Source organism: Phyllobates terribilis, unplaced genomic scaffold (assembly GCF_046119375.1).
Source record: "Phyllobates terribilis strain yellow unplaced genomic scaffold, ASM4611937v1 Scaffold_1__5_contigs__length_1240528914, whole genome shotgun sequence".
In the NCBI taxonomy this organism is placed as follows: Eukaryota; Metazoa; Chordata; class Amphibia; order Anura; family Dendrobatidae; genus Phyllobates; species Phyllobates terribilis.
Window position 1 is genome coordinate 255784809 of NW_027362761.1, and position 19309 is coordinate 255804117.

At 43.2% G+C, this 19309-nt stretch overlaps 1 protein-coding gene across 1 annotated transcript in view; it reads right to left on the reverse strand.

The window, feature by feature from the left end:
• The window catches only part of PARP2 (poly(ADP-ribose) polymerase 2), a 104344-nt gene that overhangs the window by 29923 nt on the left and 55112 nt on the right, over positions 1-19309 (reverse strand). Inside the window, exons 8-9 of the mRNA XM_073671202.1 lie at positions 1550-1646; positions 1275-1350 (exon numbers count right to left, since the gene is read on the reverse strand). Of these exons, the coding sequence (XP_073527303.1) occupies positions 1275-1350; positions 1550-1646 (173 nt within the window). The remainder of the gene's footprint in view (positions 1-1274; positions 1351-1549; positions 1647-19309) is intronic.

Below are 19309 nucleotides of genomic sequence, written 5' to 3' on the forward strand. Positions count from 1 at the left end.
CATCTTAAAAATGGTTCTTTATATAATATTACAAACAGAACTGATTTTTTTTGGCATGCAGAGGAAAAGGAATCTGCACAAGGCTGCCTTCATACATCCATTTTCACAGACCGAGTACAGACTGAGCGTCTCCTCACCAGAACTCAATAACCTCACTGACCATAGTAGACGGACCATGAAATTCGGATGTGTCAAACCGGCCTTAAAGCGAACCAGTCACCAGATTTAACAGATATGATATAAGACCATCACCTTTCAGCCCTAATATACAGCATTCTATAATACTATATATAAGCCCCCAATCAAGCCTGCAAGACAAGAAAAACACCTTTTATTATACTCAACTGGGGGGCAGTCCGGTCCAAGGGGTGTCGCTAGTCTTGGTCCGGCGCTTCCCTTCTTCTTGCTTCATATGGATGATGCGTTCCTACGGCATCCACTCAGTCTCTGAGGCATCGCGTTCCTGCGCAGGAATACTTCTCTGCCCTGAGGGCAGAGTAAACTACTGCAGTGCACATGTGCTGGGCTCTTTGACCTTTCCTGGCGCATATGCACTACAGTACTTTACTCTGACCTTGGCAGACCAGAGAAGTACGCCTGCGCAGGAGCGCGATGCCAGGGAGACTGTGTGGATGACGTATGGGACGCGTCATCCATATGAAGCAAGAAGGAGGGCGGCATGAAAAGAAGAAGAGAAGCATCGGACCAAGAAAAGCGACGCCCCCCTCGGACTGGACCGCCCCCCAGGCGAGTATAATAAAAGCTCTTTTTCTTGTCTTGCAGGTCGGATTGAGGGCTTATATACAGCATTATAGAATGCTGTATATCAGGGCTGAAAGGTGGTGGCTGTATCTCATGTTGGTCAATCCTGGTGACAGGTTCACTTTAAATGAGATGCTACTTTTAAATTGCTGTACTTTGTTCCTATAGGGTCCCACCTGATTTAGCAGACTCCTCTCTCTAACTTGGGCTTGCAAAGTAACTTCGAGGTAGGTAGGATCCAACTATATCTTACTCTAATTATAATAGGCCTTGCATACACTGGTGGAGTGTATGGCAAGGATGGAGGCAGTCTTCACTCCCATATGCGCAGGATAAAAAAAAACACTAAAGCAGGACAGCATGCTAAAAATATATACTTTTTTTATTGTACTGTTTTCCAGAGAGTAGCAATACATACTACAGATGCAGCTTCTAAATTCATAATTTGAACTATTCAGCTCTTGAAAAAGGCAAGAAAATTGTACAAGCATAATAGCCAAGTGCAGACTTACTTTTTCTGGAAGACACCTTTTGCTTTCTTCAAGTCCCCTGCACAGGATACCAGAGAATTCTGCCCAACCTTCCCCACTGAAAAGGAAATACACGTCCAGTTATTTAGCTTCTCATCAATGTACTTTTATTTTATACTCCCGCACTGCAAAGGCTTTCACTTGTGGTTTATTTCAGACACAGAATTCCCAACCACCAGCCTAAACATGAGACGTGAGGAAGAAGTGGTAGGCTGGCTACGACATGAAACTCTGCGACAAGTGGTAAGAAATCTCACCTCGTCCCCAGCGCATCCAAACAGAGAAATTTCTAGCACGGTCATCTTCAAGCAGCTGGATCAGATAGTACTTATTGTTATTAAACTGTAGGTTTGTCTGAGAAAAAAAATAAAAGATTTTTTTAAAAACTCTACTACAAAAAAATAATCAAGTAGAGGATGAGACAGAAAAGAAAAATACATATAAATTTTACTAATACATATACATACACACACACACACATTTACTCATACATTTCATTTTTATTATCACATACATTATGTTCGAAACCCCTCGCAAAACAGGATTCGGGCATATGAGCCAATGATGCTATAAACTAGAATTGTGCCGGCAGAGCGAACATGCACTCTGACATGCATTGTGTGAGTATGCCTGCTATAGGCGGACACCAAGACACAGTCTACTACATCTGAGTGTCTGCCTCCAGTAGGTGTACACGCCCGAAAATGATGCACGTCACAGAGCACTTTCGCTCTGCCAGCACGATTATAGTCTATGGCCCCGTCGGCGCATACGTCCGAATCCAGTCTTGAGAGGGGCTCAGACATAAGCCCAACGGGACCACCGAACGGTGCCTGAATGCAATGTGAAAGCACCCTAAGGGCTCATGCAGACTGACCACGGCTCTCCTGTCCCGATAGTGACAGCCTCAGAAATATATAAAGCTGTCACTCTCAGGTGGGGAGAGCTGCGGCCAGTCCATGCACTGTGGTCTGAGATCGGACCGAGATTCACGGATGTCTGCACGAGCCCCAAGTTCTGAAATTGTTGTTCTTGGTATGTTTTTTTTTTTTTACGTGACAAAAACTCAAGAATTTTAACAAGTGTGTAGACATTTTATATCTGTTGTACTAATATCTCAGGGGTAATCCAATCATATATTCGCACAAAAGCAAACACAGAATTTCATACACCATAAAAGGTGTATAAATATTTATTGGTATACAAATTGATAATCCAAAAAAAAACAAAACATACAATAGACACTGAAAATAGCACAATACAGAGTGGAGGAGCAGCATAAATATGGATCAATGTATAAATGAACCTAAATAACTAAAGAAAATATGTAGTTGAGGTTCATTTATAGATTGATCCATTTTTATGCTGCTCCTCCGTTCTGTATTGTGCTATTTTCAATGCGCATTGTGTTCTGCATTTTTTTTTGGGGGGGGGGGGGGGATTATTAATTTGCTTAACAATAAATATTTAAATATTTTTATAGTGTTTGAAATTGTGTATATACTTTTTGGGGTTCTGGGCTGACATATGGATGTTTTATCCTTTATGGGCACTCTGCTCTTTACTGATACACTTTGTAAATGTGGGTACAGTATTGTTCTTTGTTGTTTCATAATACCTCAGGGGCTCTGCAAATGCAATATGGAGACAGGAAACCATTCCAGCAAAATTTGCTCTCCAAATGGGTTCCCCCTTACTTTGAGCCTTGTCCATGTGCCCAAACAGTTGTGTACAACAAAATATAGGGCACTGCAGTACCACGGCGAAATTAAGTAATACATCATGGGGCACATTTCTTATTACCTGTTGTAGAAACTACATTTTTGAACCAGTTCTACATAATATTGTAACAATTATAAGTTTTCATTTCCAGAGGTCATTGGCCAAAAAAATCTGCAAAATATCTGTGGGGGTAAAAATTTTCACTGCACCCCTAGATGAATTCCTTGGGCAACGTGGTTTCCAATATAGAGTCACTTCTGTAGGGTTTCCTCTGTGCTAGAACCTCAGGGGCTGTGAAATTGCATTATGGCAAAAAAAACAATTTAGGAAAATTTGCACTCTAAAAAGCAAATGGTACTCCTTCCCTTCGGACCTGCGTCATTCTCCCATACAGTAGAGTGCAACCACATATAAGGTAAAGCCGTATTCAGTAGAAATTGGGTATCAAATTGTGGGGTGTTTTCTTATTACTTCTTTTGAAAATTAAACAACTTGGGGCTAAAACTACATTATAACGGAAAACTTGGATTATTTTTTTTCCTTCTGATTCTCATTAGTTAATGTGAACCACCTGAAGAGTTAAACTTCCTAAATACTGTCTTGAATATTATAATGGGAGCAATTGTTAAAATGGGTTTGTGTGTGGAACTTCTAATATATCAGTTCCTCCAAAAAAAAAATAAAAAAAAAATAAAAATCTATATATTCTGAAAGTTTATTGAAAATTTGAAAAATGGTTCCTAAACTTCTAAAGTCCCTCAAAGGTTAAATGGTCATATAAAAACCATATTCAAACATAGAAGATATTTGGAAAATGATGATTAACCATTTTGTGTGGCATACCTTATCTGTTATATGGGCAGGCACATTTAAAATTAGAAAAATGCATATTTTTTTAAATATTAGTAAATTTCAGCTTATTTTACAAATTCAAACCATATTGATCTAAATTTACTATTAATGTAAAGTACAACGTGTCACGAAAAACAAAATCTTACAATTACTGGGACCCGTAGGAGCATGTCAAAGTTATTGTTACGTAAAGTGACATGCAAGATAAGAATTTTCCAGCATAAAACCAGATGGTTGGGCCTTTGCCATAGATCTAAGTGTTATGTATGGACTCCGCACATTTTATACTTATTGTTAAGTAGGCGGGGTATGTCTAATTTTCTGTTTGGGTCACACTTTAAGCCACTAATATCAATTTTTATAAAGAAATTTACTTTGATGCAAAATTGCATTAAAGGTGCCATTGTGTAGAAAAAGTGCTGAGAGGCATTATTATAATGTGACCGAAAATATATATAAAAAAAAAAATAGTATGGAGATCTAACAATTTTTTTTATTTTGTAAATTAGATTTAATTTGCACACATCAAGAGTGCGAAAATTGTCCTCGGAGAAAAAAAAAAAAAAAAAAAAAAAAATAAGCATGGGCAGCAAAAGGGATAGATCTGAACGACATTCTCCAGGAGGTATCTCTTGCGAGCGACAGGAGCTGAATGATGGAATAATACAGGTGTTCATTATTGGGGCGCCATGTGTGATTCCACCATTCAGCTCCTATCACTCAATAGATGTACTCCAAGTTTATCAATCACCATTTACGTTATGCTGCTACATTGCTATAGCACTGGAGAGTACTCAACTAATAGGAGTACATGTACATACATCCGGTGGACATAGACATCTATTACAACAGTTTATTAGCCATCTTTCTACCATTTTCCTTGGTTGTCTAATATATCCTTACAGATCAAACTTATTAGTATGACTGACTTTTACATAAAATATATATTTTTAGTCCAATTGGTATTTTTTACCCTATTGAAGAGCAGTGACCCGTCATGTTTTAACATTTACCATACGTCTGTACTTTACCTGTGCATATTTCATACGTCCTTTTTATTTTGTCATGATAGAGAGCTTAAAATTTTAGCAGCAATTTTTCATTTTTTCAAGGACATTTACAAAACTTATTTTTTTTTAGGGGCCTATTTACTTTTGAAGAGACTTTGGCCAAACCCCAAATAAGATACCATTTTAAAAACTGGACTTAAGGTATTCTACACCTCTATCAGAAAGTTTGATAAGCGGTCAGGTACTTCACAGGAATGACAAATTACATGTTTCTTTTTGCTCTAAAATGTTGTTTTTTTTGTCCCAGACTTTTCATGTACACAATGGGCAATAATAGTTTTTGACTATATATTGGGGAATGCCAGGTTCAGGAGGAATTGCCTAAGAAATTGCATTGTCTATTTTCTCCTAGGCAGGGCTCACAAGGAAATGAGCGCTAAATGACTTATGGAATTCAGATTGTGCTGGAACAGTTTGCCAGTTCTTAATTTTTTAACATTTTTGGGGTAATTTTTTTTTTTTTTTTTTTTTAAGGCTAGGTTTACATTCAGCCTGTGCTCTAGATTAAGCACTTATTTCTATGTAAACCCATGTGCCATGTGTAGAGCCCCTGAGTTACCAGAAAGCCATCAAAACTGATAACCATTTTGGAAGTTACACCCCTTCGGGAATTCTTCTACAGGTGATTTTTTTTTTTTTTTTACAGTCACACGTTTTCCAGAAAAAAGTAGGCAATTGACGTTGCAGAATGAGAATTGCAAATCTGCCATTTTAATGCCCAATACATTGTGCTCCTGGATACATGCACCCAGTAAATTATTAAGTGGTTTCTTCCCGCTATCTCATTGCCATACATATGGAGGCAAACTGTGGTTTTAGCACACAGAGGCTCTGAAGAGATGGGGTATGTTAGCATTTTGCCAGAATTTTCTGGATCCACGTTACGGATAGCACGAAGGCTATGGAAAAGTATGTGGAAAACCCCCATTTTTCCGTTGACAGTCCTGTGAGAGATCTTTTTGCGGGAGGAGGTGGATTTTTATTGGTATCACTTTTGACTATACGTTTGATCACTGTTAAGGCTAGGTTCACATTTATTCTATGCACTTCTGTCAGGGTTTCTGCCCAAATCTGCAAAAAAAAAAAAAAGTGATTCAGATAACCATTCACTATAATGAGGCCCATGGACTCCATTTGGCCTTTTTTCATGGTGGTTGACTGATACAGCTGGAAAATTGGCAAAATGGAATCCAAAACAACTCCATCTGCCTGAAAGTGAATGGTTTTATCTAAAATCACATTTTCTCTGATTTAGATGGAAACTCTGATGTTAAGTGCTTAAAATAAGGCTAAGTTCACAGTTATCCTGTGCTGTACACTGACTTTTTGACAGCAGGACAAAAACTGCAGTTCAGGATTTTTCTCTTTTTAAGCCTTTCACTGTATGGTATAAGTGATGAGCAAGAAAAAAATCCTACACAAATCTGATACCGCTGGAAGAACAGCATTATGTTTAAACTACATTTGAACACTAAAAATTATATCATTTTGTAAAAAAAAAAAAAAAAAACTAAAACCCCACACAAAGAAAAAAATACCATATAGTCATTCTGAGGGCTATAACATATCTCTGCTGATAAAACTGTATGAGGGCTTGTTTATGTTGGATTAATTGAAGCTTTTTATTGGTAACAATTTGGGGTATATAAACAGATTTTTATTCCATTAGGGAGGAAGAACAAACAAAAAACAGCAATTAAGGATTTTTTTTTTTTTTTAAACTGTTCATTGTGAGATTACAATGTCAACTTTATATCAAGATAAATACCTAAGCAAATTTATTCCCCCCAAAAAATCAAATTTGAGAAAACCTATATTTCGTACACCAATAGGCCTTTTTTTTTTTAAAAACAAACAAAAAAAAAACAACTTGGCGCCTTATTGACATATCCAACTCCTTCTTAAGATGGTTTTTCATAACTAATCCCTTTTAGCACAAGTAACCTTCTTGAGTAACATAATTTGGGTATTGCTTGTTGATCCAATTCAGACATTCTTGATTCCTCCCATTTCGTGCACTATACATATTAAGGTTCTAATGGAATATGAATTTTAAATATATAATATAAATCATTACCAGTATCTCCCGCCAGAAACCCTTCACATTATTATAATCCCATATGGAACATTTTTACCAGGCCATTTTACATCTTGGACATATATTTCTACTTTTAATCAAACTTTGCTATTTTATATGGAGGGGAAAAAGCTCTAAATAAAATATAAAATAAATATATGACGTGGTCTGTATGAATGATTTGAGGAAAGACCAGGTCCAGCCGTAACCACATTATCCCAATGATCTTATTATATAACCAACATCTCTCCCATTTCATTCTAATATCCCTCAGCTTATCAGCATTTATTATAATCCACATTTCTTTACAAACATGCGGCTTTCACAAAAAAATTCCACTACACCATTATCTTCCACTCAGTGAAAACAACCACTTTATGGCCCTACGTACTTTTACATAAACCCTTTCCCCCCCGGAAAAAAACGCTATAATCCAAACTACCTGGTCATCATAACCCTTAAATATAATCCCCATACTAATTCAGGTTTATACACCCCTTATTTCATCCCAAATTGAATTCTTTGAGAAAGAATTTCCTAAATCCAGATGACTTCACCCGCAACTTCTCGTATCCATCATTTCTTCTAACATCTCTCCCATATTAAACTGAGATGCAAATAGGAATTCTCTAGTCAAAATTACTTTATAAATTCCCTCCGCCACATTCCCATATTGCTCTCATCCGAGACGACAAGAAGGTGGTTCTTATTTTTAGAACAGCTACCCCACCCTCCGTTACAGGTCTTTGCAAACTCACCATTTTAATAAGAGGGAGTTTTTCCCTCCGAACAATCTCACTCAAAAGTTTGAAAACTTACTCAGGTAACTATATTGGATTGATTGAAATCACAATTTTATTGCAGGTAAAATTTTTATAAAGGCACTCTGCCCTGCCATTTCAATCTGTAGTTTGGACCAGATTTTATTCTTCCCCCTCAATTTCTGAAATTCAACCATATTAAAATAAAATCCTTCAGATCTCTTATTTAAAACAATGACCTCTCTCTATAACTTATAAATCCAAATCTGGTAAAAGCTCCCAATTGTGCAAGGGCAACTACATGGACTTTCCCCACATTATCCTGAAGCCACAGAGGTCACCAAAATCATTTAGTATGTTACAGGCTCCCAACAGATCAGCGAGAACGCAAAAACAACAGGACATCATCTTCATAAAGTAGAATCTTCTCTAATGCCAAGCCTAAAACCCTCCACCTCCTCCGTTCATCTAATCACCAATAGCTCTTCGGCCAAGGCAAACAATAGAGGGGGACCCCTTGCTGATGGGGGAACACCCCTGACATAAGACCAGTCACCTCTATCCTAGTTAGAGGCTCGCTATATAACAGCTTAACCTATTTTAAAAAAAAAAAAAAAAAGGAAAAAAAAAAGCCCAAAATCCATTAATTCCAAAACTTTCCACAAATATGACCATTCAATTGTATCAATGTCTGTATGCAGTCAGGGCCTTCATCAGGGCACACCTACATATTCGCACATAACGGTTTAATGATACAGGCTGATTTATTCTTCATAAAACCAGCTTGATCACCATTTACGATATTTGAAATTACCTTTTGCCAACATTTTTAAATCAGTATTACTCAATGAAATCGGTCTATATAAATCAATACATACGGGAGCTTTACAAGTTTTTAATAACTCATCGATTGAAGGAGTAAACTCATCTCTAAAGAAATTTTCCAAGGTTTCTTCAAATCTAGCAAAACACAGTATTTTTTTAAAGCTAAAAAGATCTGTTTTCTGAATACATGTTCAGTTAGAAGCTTTCCAAATTTTACAACCTTTTTCTGCCATTTCTAAAACTTGTATGCAGGTCAGTATGATTATAGTGATACCAGATTTTTGTAGATTGTTTTGTAGTGCTACTTTTGCACAAAACACCTCCTTCCCCACACAACTGTTTTGCATGCTTTTTATTTTTTGGTCAAGAAACTCCTATGAGGGTCTGCTTTTTATTACGACGTATTGACATTTTCAGTGCCATCATATTTTTTAACATAAGACTTTTTGATTGTTTTTATTCCATTTTGTGTGTAGCAGTTTGAACGGGAAAAACCTCTGCATTGTTGGCATGCATTTATTTTTGTTTTTTTACATCGTTTACTGTAGAATTGAAAAAATGTGTTCGTTTCACAGCCAAGGTTGGTGATACCAATTGTGTCCTTTCATTTTTATATTAAAGTGGCGCTTTTAAAAAATTTACTTTTTTTATTCTTGTTTGGCATTTTACAAATTTTATATTTGTAATATTTATATTTTATACTCTTTGATAGTCAATACTTTGCAGTGCATTGCTTGGTCTCGAGCTGCCATAGCAACCATCTGCAATCCACGTACGGGGGTGTGCCATGCGTTGAAATGGAGCCCTCTCACAACCATCTAGATCCCGCGATCACAATTGAACATGGAATCTAGAAGGTTAAACAGTCAGGATCAAAGCCGGCGTGGTCCTATGCCTGTACATGTACGTCAAATGTCGGGAAGGTGTTGAAAAGAAGATGTACTTTCAACAAACTTTCTATAAATCGATAGTACAGGCAAACATAGGAAACTGTAATAGGTCTCATCAGTGAATTCTGCCACTTTCTCCACTAGATTCTTCTGCCTCAACTCACCAGCCACTCCGAAAAAAATACTCAAATCCCACTGCGGTATCAGGTTACACATTCAATTAAAATTTCTTCCATGATGCTGCTTCTGTCAGTGAGCTAAGGAACGAAGAGCAGAAATGTGCTAAGCGTGGGAGAGATTATTGCACCTAGTCTCCTACCACTAGCTGAGAGTTGACTGAAAATTAAGAAAGAGGCTGCAGAGAAGAAAACTGCAGGATACATGTCATATAATGGCCAGAAAGTATTATTCTTTAAGTACACACATAACCACTTCTGAAAAGAGAGGAGTATAATTACCCTTTAACCATACTGACAAAATAAGACACAGACACGAGTTTTACTTAAAATTATTCATTAAACCATAAAATAAATATTTTTCACATAACATGTAAAAAAAATAAGCACCCCCCCTCCCCTGTAAACTTCTCAATTTACTGTAAAAATACACCCTCCCTCCCCATAAGAAACCCCAAAATAATTAATCATTTTCATTAGAAGAACAACTAAACCTGAAGTGACCATTGGTGCACACAGTCTAGCATTAGTCACCATCTTCTTGACCTGAAAAGGCTGCATTATAGACAGCACAGCGAATACAGATAACATACGACTTCAGGTTTAGCGTCCCTGTATACAAAAATGTTTTAAACAAAGAACAGCCCCCCCCCCCACAAACAAGCCTGCCAACCCAGAGTGATTACATAACCCCCAAACATTTACAAAATGAAAAAAAAAAAAAAAGTTCCCCAGCCACTTGGGATGCATACTTCCATCCTTTAAATGGAACCAAAATTTTATATATATGCAACATAAAATAAAAAAAAGTGGGAGAGGAGGAATGAAATGAACCAAAATGGGAGGTAGTGGTGGGGGGGAAAGTTGATGGGGGACGGGAAGGGGTTGTATATTACAGTCTGAAACAGGCGAGGAAACATTGGGTGTGGAAGGTGGGAAAACAAAATGTATAAAGTGAGGGAAGAGGAGAGCGAGAAAGGCAGATGAATAAGTCACAGAAAAAGGATATTAGGCTGTTAACGACATAAGAAAATTGTCACGGGAAGAGTTATTGAGTTTGAGGTGACTGGTACTGCGAACTTCCCGATTGTGGGGTGCACGCCATTCGGAGATTAGCAACCAATGTGTCGACCTCAGGTGGGTAAAAAGGGGGAAGAAAATACTCCACAGAGCTCAGCACGTAAGCCATAAACCTTGATCGACTAGGTTCAGGCAGCCAACGTATTCGGTCGGCCAGCGTGCGGCTAAACGCATCAGCATCATCCTCAGCCCAGGTCCTCCGTAATAGGGCTAGAATTTCATCATCCAACTCTTGTGTAATCTTGGCCCTGCTACGGATAATACATTTTCCTCCTGGTTTTGATGCTGGCACGCGGGGAGGCGGGGGCACAGGCTCAGTACTCTGTCCTGCTATGGCAAAGTCAGTGTTTGCCCCCTCAGTTTCCACAGCAGGTGGCACAAAAGAGCCTTCAAGTGGTTCACTCTCCTTTGGCTGGGGCAACCCCACTTCTTTGTCCAGACCTGATGAAGTCCTGTTACAAAAATAGAAAAAAAAAAAATGTTAAAAATTGGTAGTCCCTGCATACAGTAGATGTTTCAAGAAGCTCTCCATTTTGTAGCAAATACCATTTTACCAGATGGCAGTCAAAGAAAAAAACAAAAAAAAACAAACTTACTAGTGTACACTGTTCTAGATCCACACCATTTTCTCATTCTGCCTCTGCTTCAGGAGTAAATGTTTGGAATCCAGGGGAGACATCCATGGACCATATTTGCCAACTCTCCAGGAAAATCTGCCAGGCTCCCAGAAAAGAGGAGACCTCTCAGACTCCTGAAAGGGTTGTCAAGTTTTCCCAGGAACCACCGAGACCTCCCGGAAAGAAGAATTGCAGGAAACTACCAACTTTAGCCAGATGCGGTGTCATCAGACTCGGCACTGGTTATATTTAGCCTTGGTGGCAGGAATATTTTCTCTTGCTGCGGCGATTGTGTGAAAAAAGGGACACTCAGGCTCTCATTTGTTCTGGTTTGAGGTTGGTTCAAAGCTGCACCCATTCCCAGCCTTAGTGTGATATTCAATGCAAAATCACTGCTCTGCCACCTCCAGCATTTTGGTGCTGCTGTCAGGGCATACTCAAGAGGAGGGTTTATGGAGAGCCACTGGGTGCATCCCTACATGTTCCTTTTGTCTACAAATAATGCCATGTACATCTTATGAGATATATGTAGACAGCTGTGTTAATGGCAATGACGTAAACCCAAATTAAATTCTGACACACTTGTGTTGTTTAAGTTTGTAACTTAAAGGGGTTCTCACACGAACAAAAGTTCATTTTAAATCAATAGATCTTGGAATAATAATAATTTCCACAATTGGATGTGTTTAAATAAAATGTTCCTGTGCTGAGATAATCTTATAAATGTGCCCCTGCTGTGCACTGTGTAATGGCTATGTGACTGTGCAGAAACATGGTCTGATCATACCACAGCTCCTCGGCTGGGGAGGAAGCCAAAGAGTATACAGACATTACAGCACAGGGTCACAGCTGATCTATTTTGTGAGGCAAAACATTTCCCTGCCTGTTTTTAAACAATGTTTTACATGACAAAAAGCAGTAGCTATGATCCCCTGCTGTAATGTCTGTATAGCCTTTTGCTTCCTCCCCTGTCCAGGAGCTGTGGTATGATCAGATCATATTCCTGCACGGTCAGACACGGCCATTACACAGTACACAGCAGGGGCACATTTATAAGATTATCTCAGCACAGGAACATTTTATTTAAACACATCCAATTGTGGAACTTATTATTACAAAATCTATTGATTAAAATTAACTTTTGTCCGTGGAAAACCCCTTTAAACCTCTCTGGGGTTGCATCGTTTTCACATGGCATTTGTTCAGGAATCTGGATTCTGTTTATATTTTGGCGGTGTTGGAAGGGGTCATGTGGTATTTGTGATTGAAACATTTCCTACATAAATGGGCAGGGCAGAAGGCACAATTGTTTTGTGGTGCGTATAACTTCATATGCCATTGTGTGGAATCTCTGGTGTCCCCTTTCAAAAGTTGGCAAATGCCATAGAGACATTTAGTATCTGCAGATGGACAGAGCATTCTGTTAACTACTTTAGAGAGTCTTGTCATAAACCAGTTGCCTATAGTGTGCGTGTTTGTGCATATACGTGTGTTTGTGTGTATATAGGTGTGTGTGTGCTTACAGTGCACAGCCAGCCAATAAAAAAAAAAAAAAAAGAGGCAATGAATAAGTCTTCCAACAAAGCCCCAATGCAAGGCGAGTCGTTGGCATTATAAACAAAAGGATACCAGAGCAGATTCTGTACTAGCCTACGTTTATTTCCTTCCAAGACACCATTACATCATAGCACCACAGGACATTACATTTCGAAGAACCCCATTAAGGTTATATGTACGATGCTTACGGGCAAGGTTGCCTGATTGACCTGAGGAACATCAGCTGGTGCAAATATTGGTAACGTTTGCGCTTGGAAGGAGAGGACCCAGTCTTTTCTTCCATTGACATCTCCTTGCGGAACCTGTCGCGCACTGACCGCCATCTATTTTTGACATCCTTCTCTGAAAGCAGAGTAAAAAGAAAAAAAAAGTTTTACAAACTATACACAGTCTATGGAGGTTTTCCAAACTGGAAACAAATGCAATAAAGTAGTGATTATGATTGAGGTACATATTTCTTCTGGACTTGCCATGTCATCCAAATGGCTTTGACGGGTAATAGATTGCATAGCAGAAGAAAAAGGAGATTTTTGTGTACTCCCCGTAAAATCTCTCTTTCTCTTAGCCTCTAATTGGGGGACACAGGACCATGGATGTTATGCTGCTGTCCACTAGGAGGCGACACTATGCATAATCTGAAAAAGATTAACCGTGGCTGCTCCTCTGCAGTATACACCCCTGGACGGCGTCAGCCTTCTCCAGTTTTGTGCAAAAGCAATAGGAGGAACGGATGGAATGGAATGGATTACATACCATGCCTATAAGAAGGCAACTATGTACGAGCTCAAGAAAAACAATATCAGAACTCAACATAATAACGGCCCGGAACGGGCAACAGGGTGGGAGCTGTGTCCCCCAATTAGAGGCTAAGAGAAAGATTTTACGGTGAGTACACAAAAATCTCCTTTACTCTGTCGCCTCATTGGGGGACACAGGACCATGGGACGTCCCAAAGCAGTCCCTGGGTGGGAAGCAATGGACAAATATGGTGTAGACAGGCCCCTATAATTGGGGCACTGCCGCCTGCAGGATACGTCTATCCAGGCTCGCGTCTGCTGAGGACTGGGTATGAACCCTGTAGTGTTTGGTAAACGTGTGTAGGCTAGTCCAGGTGGCTGCCTTACACACTTGTTGTGCCAAGGCCTGGTGCCGAATGGCCCAGGAGGCCCCTACCCCACGTGTAGAGTGTGCCGTAATACCTGCTGGAATAGGAGAATTTTTGAGGCGGTAGGCCTCTTGTATGGTGGATTTGATCCACCTGGCAAGGGTAGCTTTGGAAGCTGGCAGACCCTTGCGGCCGCCTTCCAGAAGAAGGAAAAGAGAATCAGACTTCCGGAAGGGCGCAGTCCTAGACACAGATACGCAATGCCCTGACAAGGTCAAGCGTATGCAGAGCCTTCTCCACTCTATGAACCGGGACCGGACAGAGGGATGGCAGTGAAATTTCCTCATCGAGGTCGAAGTTGGACACAACCTTTGGAAGGAAGGATGGGACCGTACGGAGAACTACCTTGTCCTGGTAAAAAGCCAGGAAGGGTTGTCTGCAGGAGAGTGCTGTGAGTTCAGACACCCTGCGTAGCGAGGCGATTGCCACTAGGAAAACCACTTTCTGGGATAGAAGGCGGAGTGAGACTTCCCTAAGGGGTTCAAAAGGTGTTTCCTGCAATGCTGTCATCACCAGGTTGAGATCCCATGTTTCTAGTGGTTGTCTGTAGGGGGGAACCAATCGGGAAACCCCCTGAAGAAATGTCCTTACTTGCGGCTTGTTAGCAACGCACCTCTGAAAAAGCACAGAGAGCTGACACCTGGCTCTTAAGGGAGGCCAGGGACAGTCTGGCCTCCAGACCCGATTGGAGAAACCCAAGTACCCTGGAGAGGGAATAAGGGAATGGGGTCTGGTCACGAGATTCGCACCAGGTAAAGAAGGCTTTCCAGGTACGGTAATAAATCTTTGCAGAGGTTGGCTTCCGTGCTCTGATCATGGTTCCAATGAAGTCAGGCGAGAACCCTGACTGGGTTAAAACCCAGGTCTCAATAGCCATGCCGTCAAATTCAGGGCCCCTGAGTTCTGGTGGTAGAACGGGCCTTGTGACAGAAGATCCGGGCGGTCGGGGAGACGCCAGGGGACGTCTGCTGTGAGCTGCACGATGTCGGTGTACCATGTACGTCTGGACCAGTTTGGTGCGATTAGGATGGTTGGAACTCCCTCTTGCTTGATCTTCCTCACCACTCTGGATACCAGGGGGAGAGGTGGAAAAAATGTACAGGAGCTGGAACTGGGTCCAGTCCTGAACCAGGGCGGCCGCTCCTAGCGCCCGCGGGTCGTGTGTTCTGGCCATGACGTTCGAGACCTTGGCATTGAAGTGGGATGCCATTATGTCCACGTCCGGAGTCCCCCAGCGATGGCAAATCTGGCAAAAAATTTCGGGATGGAGAGACCACTCTCCCGAGTCCATTCCTTGCCGGCTGAGGAAGTCTGCTTCCCAGTTGTCCACACCCGGAATGTGGACCGCAGAGAGAACCGAACCTGTGGCTTCCACCCAGTGGAGAATGTGTGTCACTTCTCGCATCGCCTGGGCACTGCGGGTCACCCCTTGGTGACTCACATATGCCACAGCCGTGGCATTGTCCGACTGTGCTCTGATGTGAGAGGCTGCCAGTAAGTGATGGAAGGCTCTCAACGCCAGGAGAATGGCATGAATTTCCAAGACGTTGATGGGCATGGTCGCTTCTGCTGGTGACCACTTGCCCTGTGCTCTGTGGTGTAGGTGTACCGCACCCCAACCAGTCCGGCTCGCGTCGGTGGTCAGAACCTTCCATTGACTCGTGAGAAAGGATTTCCCCTTTGTTAGTGAGATTGGCTTGAGCCACCAGTGCAGGGAACTCCTGGTTGACGACGTCAACTGGAACTCCCTGTCGAGAGAAAAAGGGTTCCTGTCCCATGACTTGAGGATGGCTAGTTGGAGAGGCCTTAGGTGAAGCTGGGCAAATGGGACCGCTTCTATTGCCGCCACCATCCTGCCAAGGACTCTCATGGCAAACCGGAGAGATCGAGAGGGTTTGCTTAGGAGGGTGCGAACTCCTAAAGGGAGAGGCAGTGCCTTGTCCTTGGGAAGAAGCACTAGACCCCTGGAGGTGTTGAGTAACATTCCCAGGAAGGTCAGAGACTGACTCGGGGTTGGGGATGACTTTTGTAGGTTGACTAACCAGCCTAGGCGACTCAGAATGTCGATTGTGATTAAGACGCTGAGCTCGCAGTCCTTGAAGGTGGGAGCCTTGATAAGGAGATCGTCCAGGTATGAAACGACTACTATGCCTCTGGAGTGCAGGACGTCCATGGTGGCTGCCATGACTTTGGTAAACACTCTGGGAGCCGTGGCGAGTCCGAACGGGAGAGCCACGAACTGGTAGTGGTCCTGGTCGATTGCGAACCTGAGAAATCTCTGATGGGCGGGCGCAATTGGTATATGCAGGTATGCGTCTTGTATGTCTATGGAGGCGAGAAATTCTCCCTTCTCCATGGACGCAATGATGGACCGAAGGGACTCCATGCGGAAATGACGTACCCGTACATATTTGTTCAGCTGTTTTAGGTCCAGTATGGGCCGTACGCCGCCTCCTTTCTTGGGGACTACGAATAAATTTGAGTAGAACCCTTGGAAGCGCTCGGCCGCAGGGACCGGTACTATGACTCCTGCTTGAAGAAGCGAGGAGACCGCTTGGTGGAAGGCAAGAGCCTTGGCTGGCGGTTTTGAGGGAACATACAGAGTCTGGTGGGTTGGAAGTGAACTCTATCTTGTATCCCGAAGACACTAGTTCCCTGACCCACCTGTCTTCTGTAATAGGCAGCCAGACTTGATGAAATAGCGAAAGACGGCCGCCTACAGGTGGGGTGTCTTCCGGAGTCCGCGAGTCATGATGAGGAGGAAATCTGAGATTTTCCTCCTTTAAACTTTAACTGGCCTGCTCTTGACTGCCAGGTCTTGTCCGACTTTTGCGTCGACCGCAAGTTGTCTCTGCGTGGGGCGAGGTTGCTATTTTGTGCTGGTCGCGAGACGGACCAGCCGGAAGAGTTCCGAAAGCATCGGAATCGAGTTTGGTTACGCTACTTGTAAGTGTGTTTGGGCTTCAGTTGGGGGAGAGAGGTACTCTTGCCCCCGGTGGCGTTGGATATCAGTGTGTCCAACTGTTCACCGAAAAGTCGACCACTGAGGTACGGGAGGTGCATGAGGGACTTCTTTGAGGCTGCATCTGCTTTCCATTCCCGCAGCCAGAGGATAAGCCGAATGGTGATGGCGTTTGATGCTATCCCCACTGCACCCCTTGCAGAATCCAGAGCTGCATGAAGCATGTAATCTGCTACAACTGCTATTTGGGCCGCTTGGTCCAACAGCTCAGGAGCAGATACTTGTAGGCTAGCTTGTAAATTTTGGGCCCAAGCCAGAATGGCCTTGGCAGCACAAACTGAGGCGAACGCGGGAGCCAGGGAGGCCCCTGCGGCCTCGAAAATTGAACAAGCCATGTGTTCTACCTGCTGGTCCGCTGTGTCCCTGAGGGTTGAGCTATCTGGCAGTGAAAGGAGTGACTGTGCTGCTAGCCTAGAGACTGGGGGATCCACTTCAGGTGGATCTGTCCATTGTTTGGTGACCTCCTGTGGGAAGGGGTACCACGCCTCCAGATATTTGCGATTGGTAAACTTCTTCTCAGGCTGTGAGAACTGCTTTTTAAGGATCACCTTAAACTCTGGGTGGTCAAAGGAAATCTTATGTCCTGGTGTCTCCGGGGGTGGATCAGAGATGTCCAGCACCCGATGGATGGATGAGATCAGATCATCAACTAGCGCTGTATTGCTAGGGGGGATAGGGATTAGGGACCCTTCGGTTTCCTTGTCGGAGTCGGAATCACAGAGGTCTTCCGAATCCTGTGTATCACTAAGGCGTCTCCTGCTGGGTGAACCGGAGCGGAGGCCTTCTCTGGTCAGGTATGGCTGTGGGGATCTGTATTGTCTGTCCTTGGCAGGGAACGGTCTAGATGAGCTGGGACTACGGTGTCTCTCCCTAGAAGGGGATGACCGTGTGGTATGGGATGACGCAGATGAACATGACCTGTGGGTCCGCTTGCGTCCTGACCTAGACGTGGATGTGCCCGTGCAGTCAAGTCCCTGAGTGGAACTCTCCCTTTGCTGGGTAGTATTCATAGCCGAGGCATGACTCTGCAGAGCCTGAAGCAATGTGGATGTGAGGTGATCTATAGACTGCGTCATAGATTGCGACATCTGAGTGACCCATTCCAGCGTGGCATTAGACACCGAAGCATTGGCAGAGGCTTCTTGGGGCTCTGGCACAGCAGACTGGATGCAGTCCTGGCAGTGTGGGTACGTGCTGCCATTGGGGAGAGTATTACTTCAGGCTGTACAGAGTGCATAATAGCAGTCCTGCCTGGTTCTCTTAGACCTTGAGCCCGGCATAGTGTACAGGGGTGGCTATGCAGAGGAGCTTATAGGATTCACAGCCGAGGGAGACTCCAGCTGTGATCTTACCCCACCAGTGTTTCTCTAGGTCCAGCGCCGAAGATCCACAGTCCTGTGCCCCCCGGAGACTGGCAGGCCTGGTCTATATGTGCCGACCGGTAGCTGCAGGGTTAATCTTTTCCTGCAGTAGATAATGGCCGCCGGAGTTGAGGAAGAAGGTGGGCGGAGAGCTGAAAAGGGCGGCAGTTTGCTACGAAAACGCACCCTTTCAGTCTGGATCCACCCCTTCTATGACACTGTAGAGTGTCATATTCATCATCCGGGGGGCGGCAGCTTCGGCTAGGCCGTCGGCGCAGTGTAAATTAGAAACCTGATGCCCAAAGGGGCTCCAGGCCGGCGCGGAAGTCCGGGAGGGGGCCGGATCTGAACCGGACCCCCCGGATCTAAAGGCAGTGATAGCGGTGGGGGTATCAGTGGAAGGGGGAGCCCTTGAAGGGTCCCCCTGAGGCATCATAGTGCTGGTGCTGCCACAGAGACAGGGCCAGGAAGGCATGTGTCTGTATTTGCCATGGCTGGCAGCCTGCACTCCCCCCCCCAACAGGAGTCCGCAGCAGGGCTGGGGTTCCTGGATTCAGTGCAGTGTGCTAGCTACTGGGAGCTGAGGATTGCTGCCTGTACAGGCCCTACCTGAGGCGTCTCAACCTAATACCCCCAGAGGGGGATTAGGGAGGGTGCTGCTATCACCATCAGGGGGCTTTATCCTCGCCTCGACCTCAACCCAGAGACCAAAAGGAATTGGGGAAGGAGGGGGGTCTCGACTTCGAACCAGCACCCGAGGGGCTGGGGAAGGAGCGACATGGTGAATAGTCATCTCGACTTCAACTGTGCACCCCGTAATAGGGGGCAGAGGAAGGAGCCAT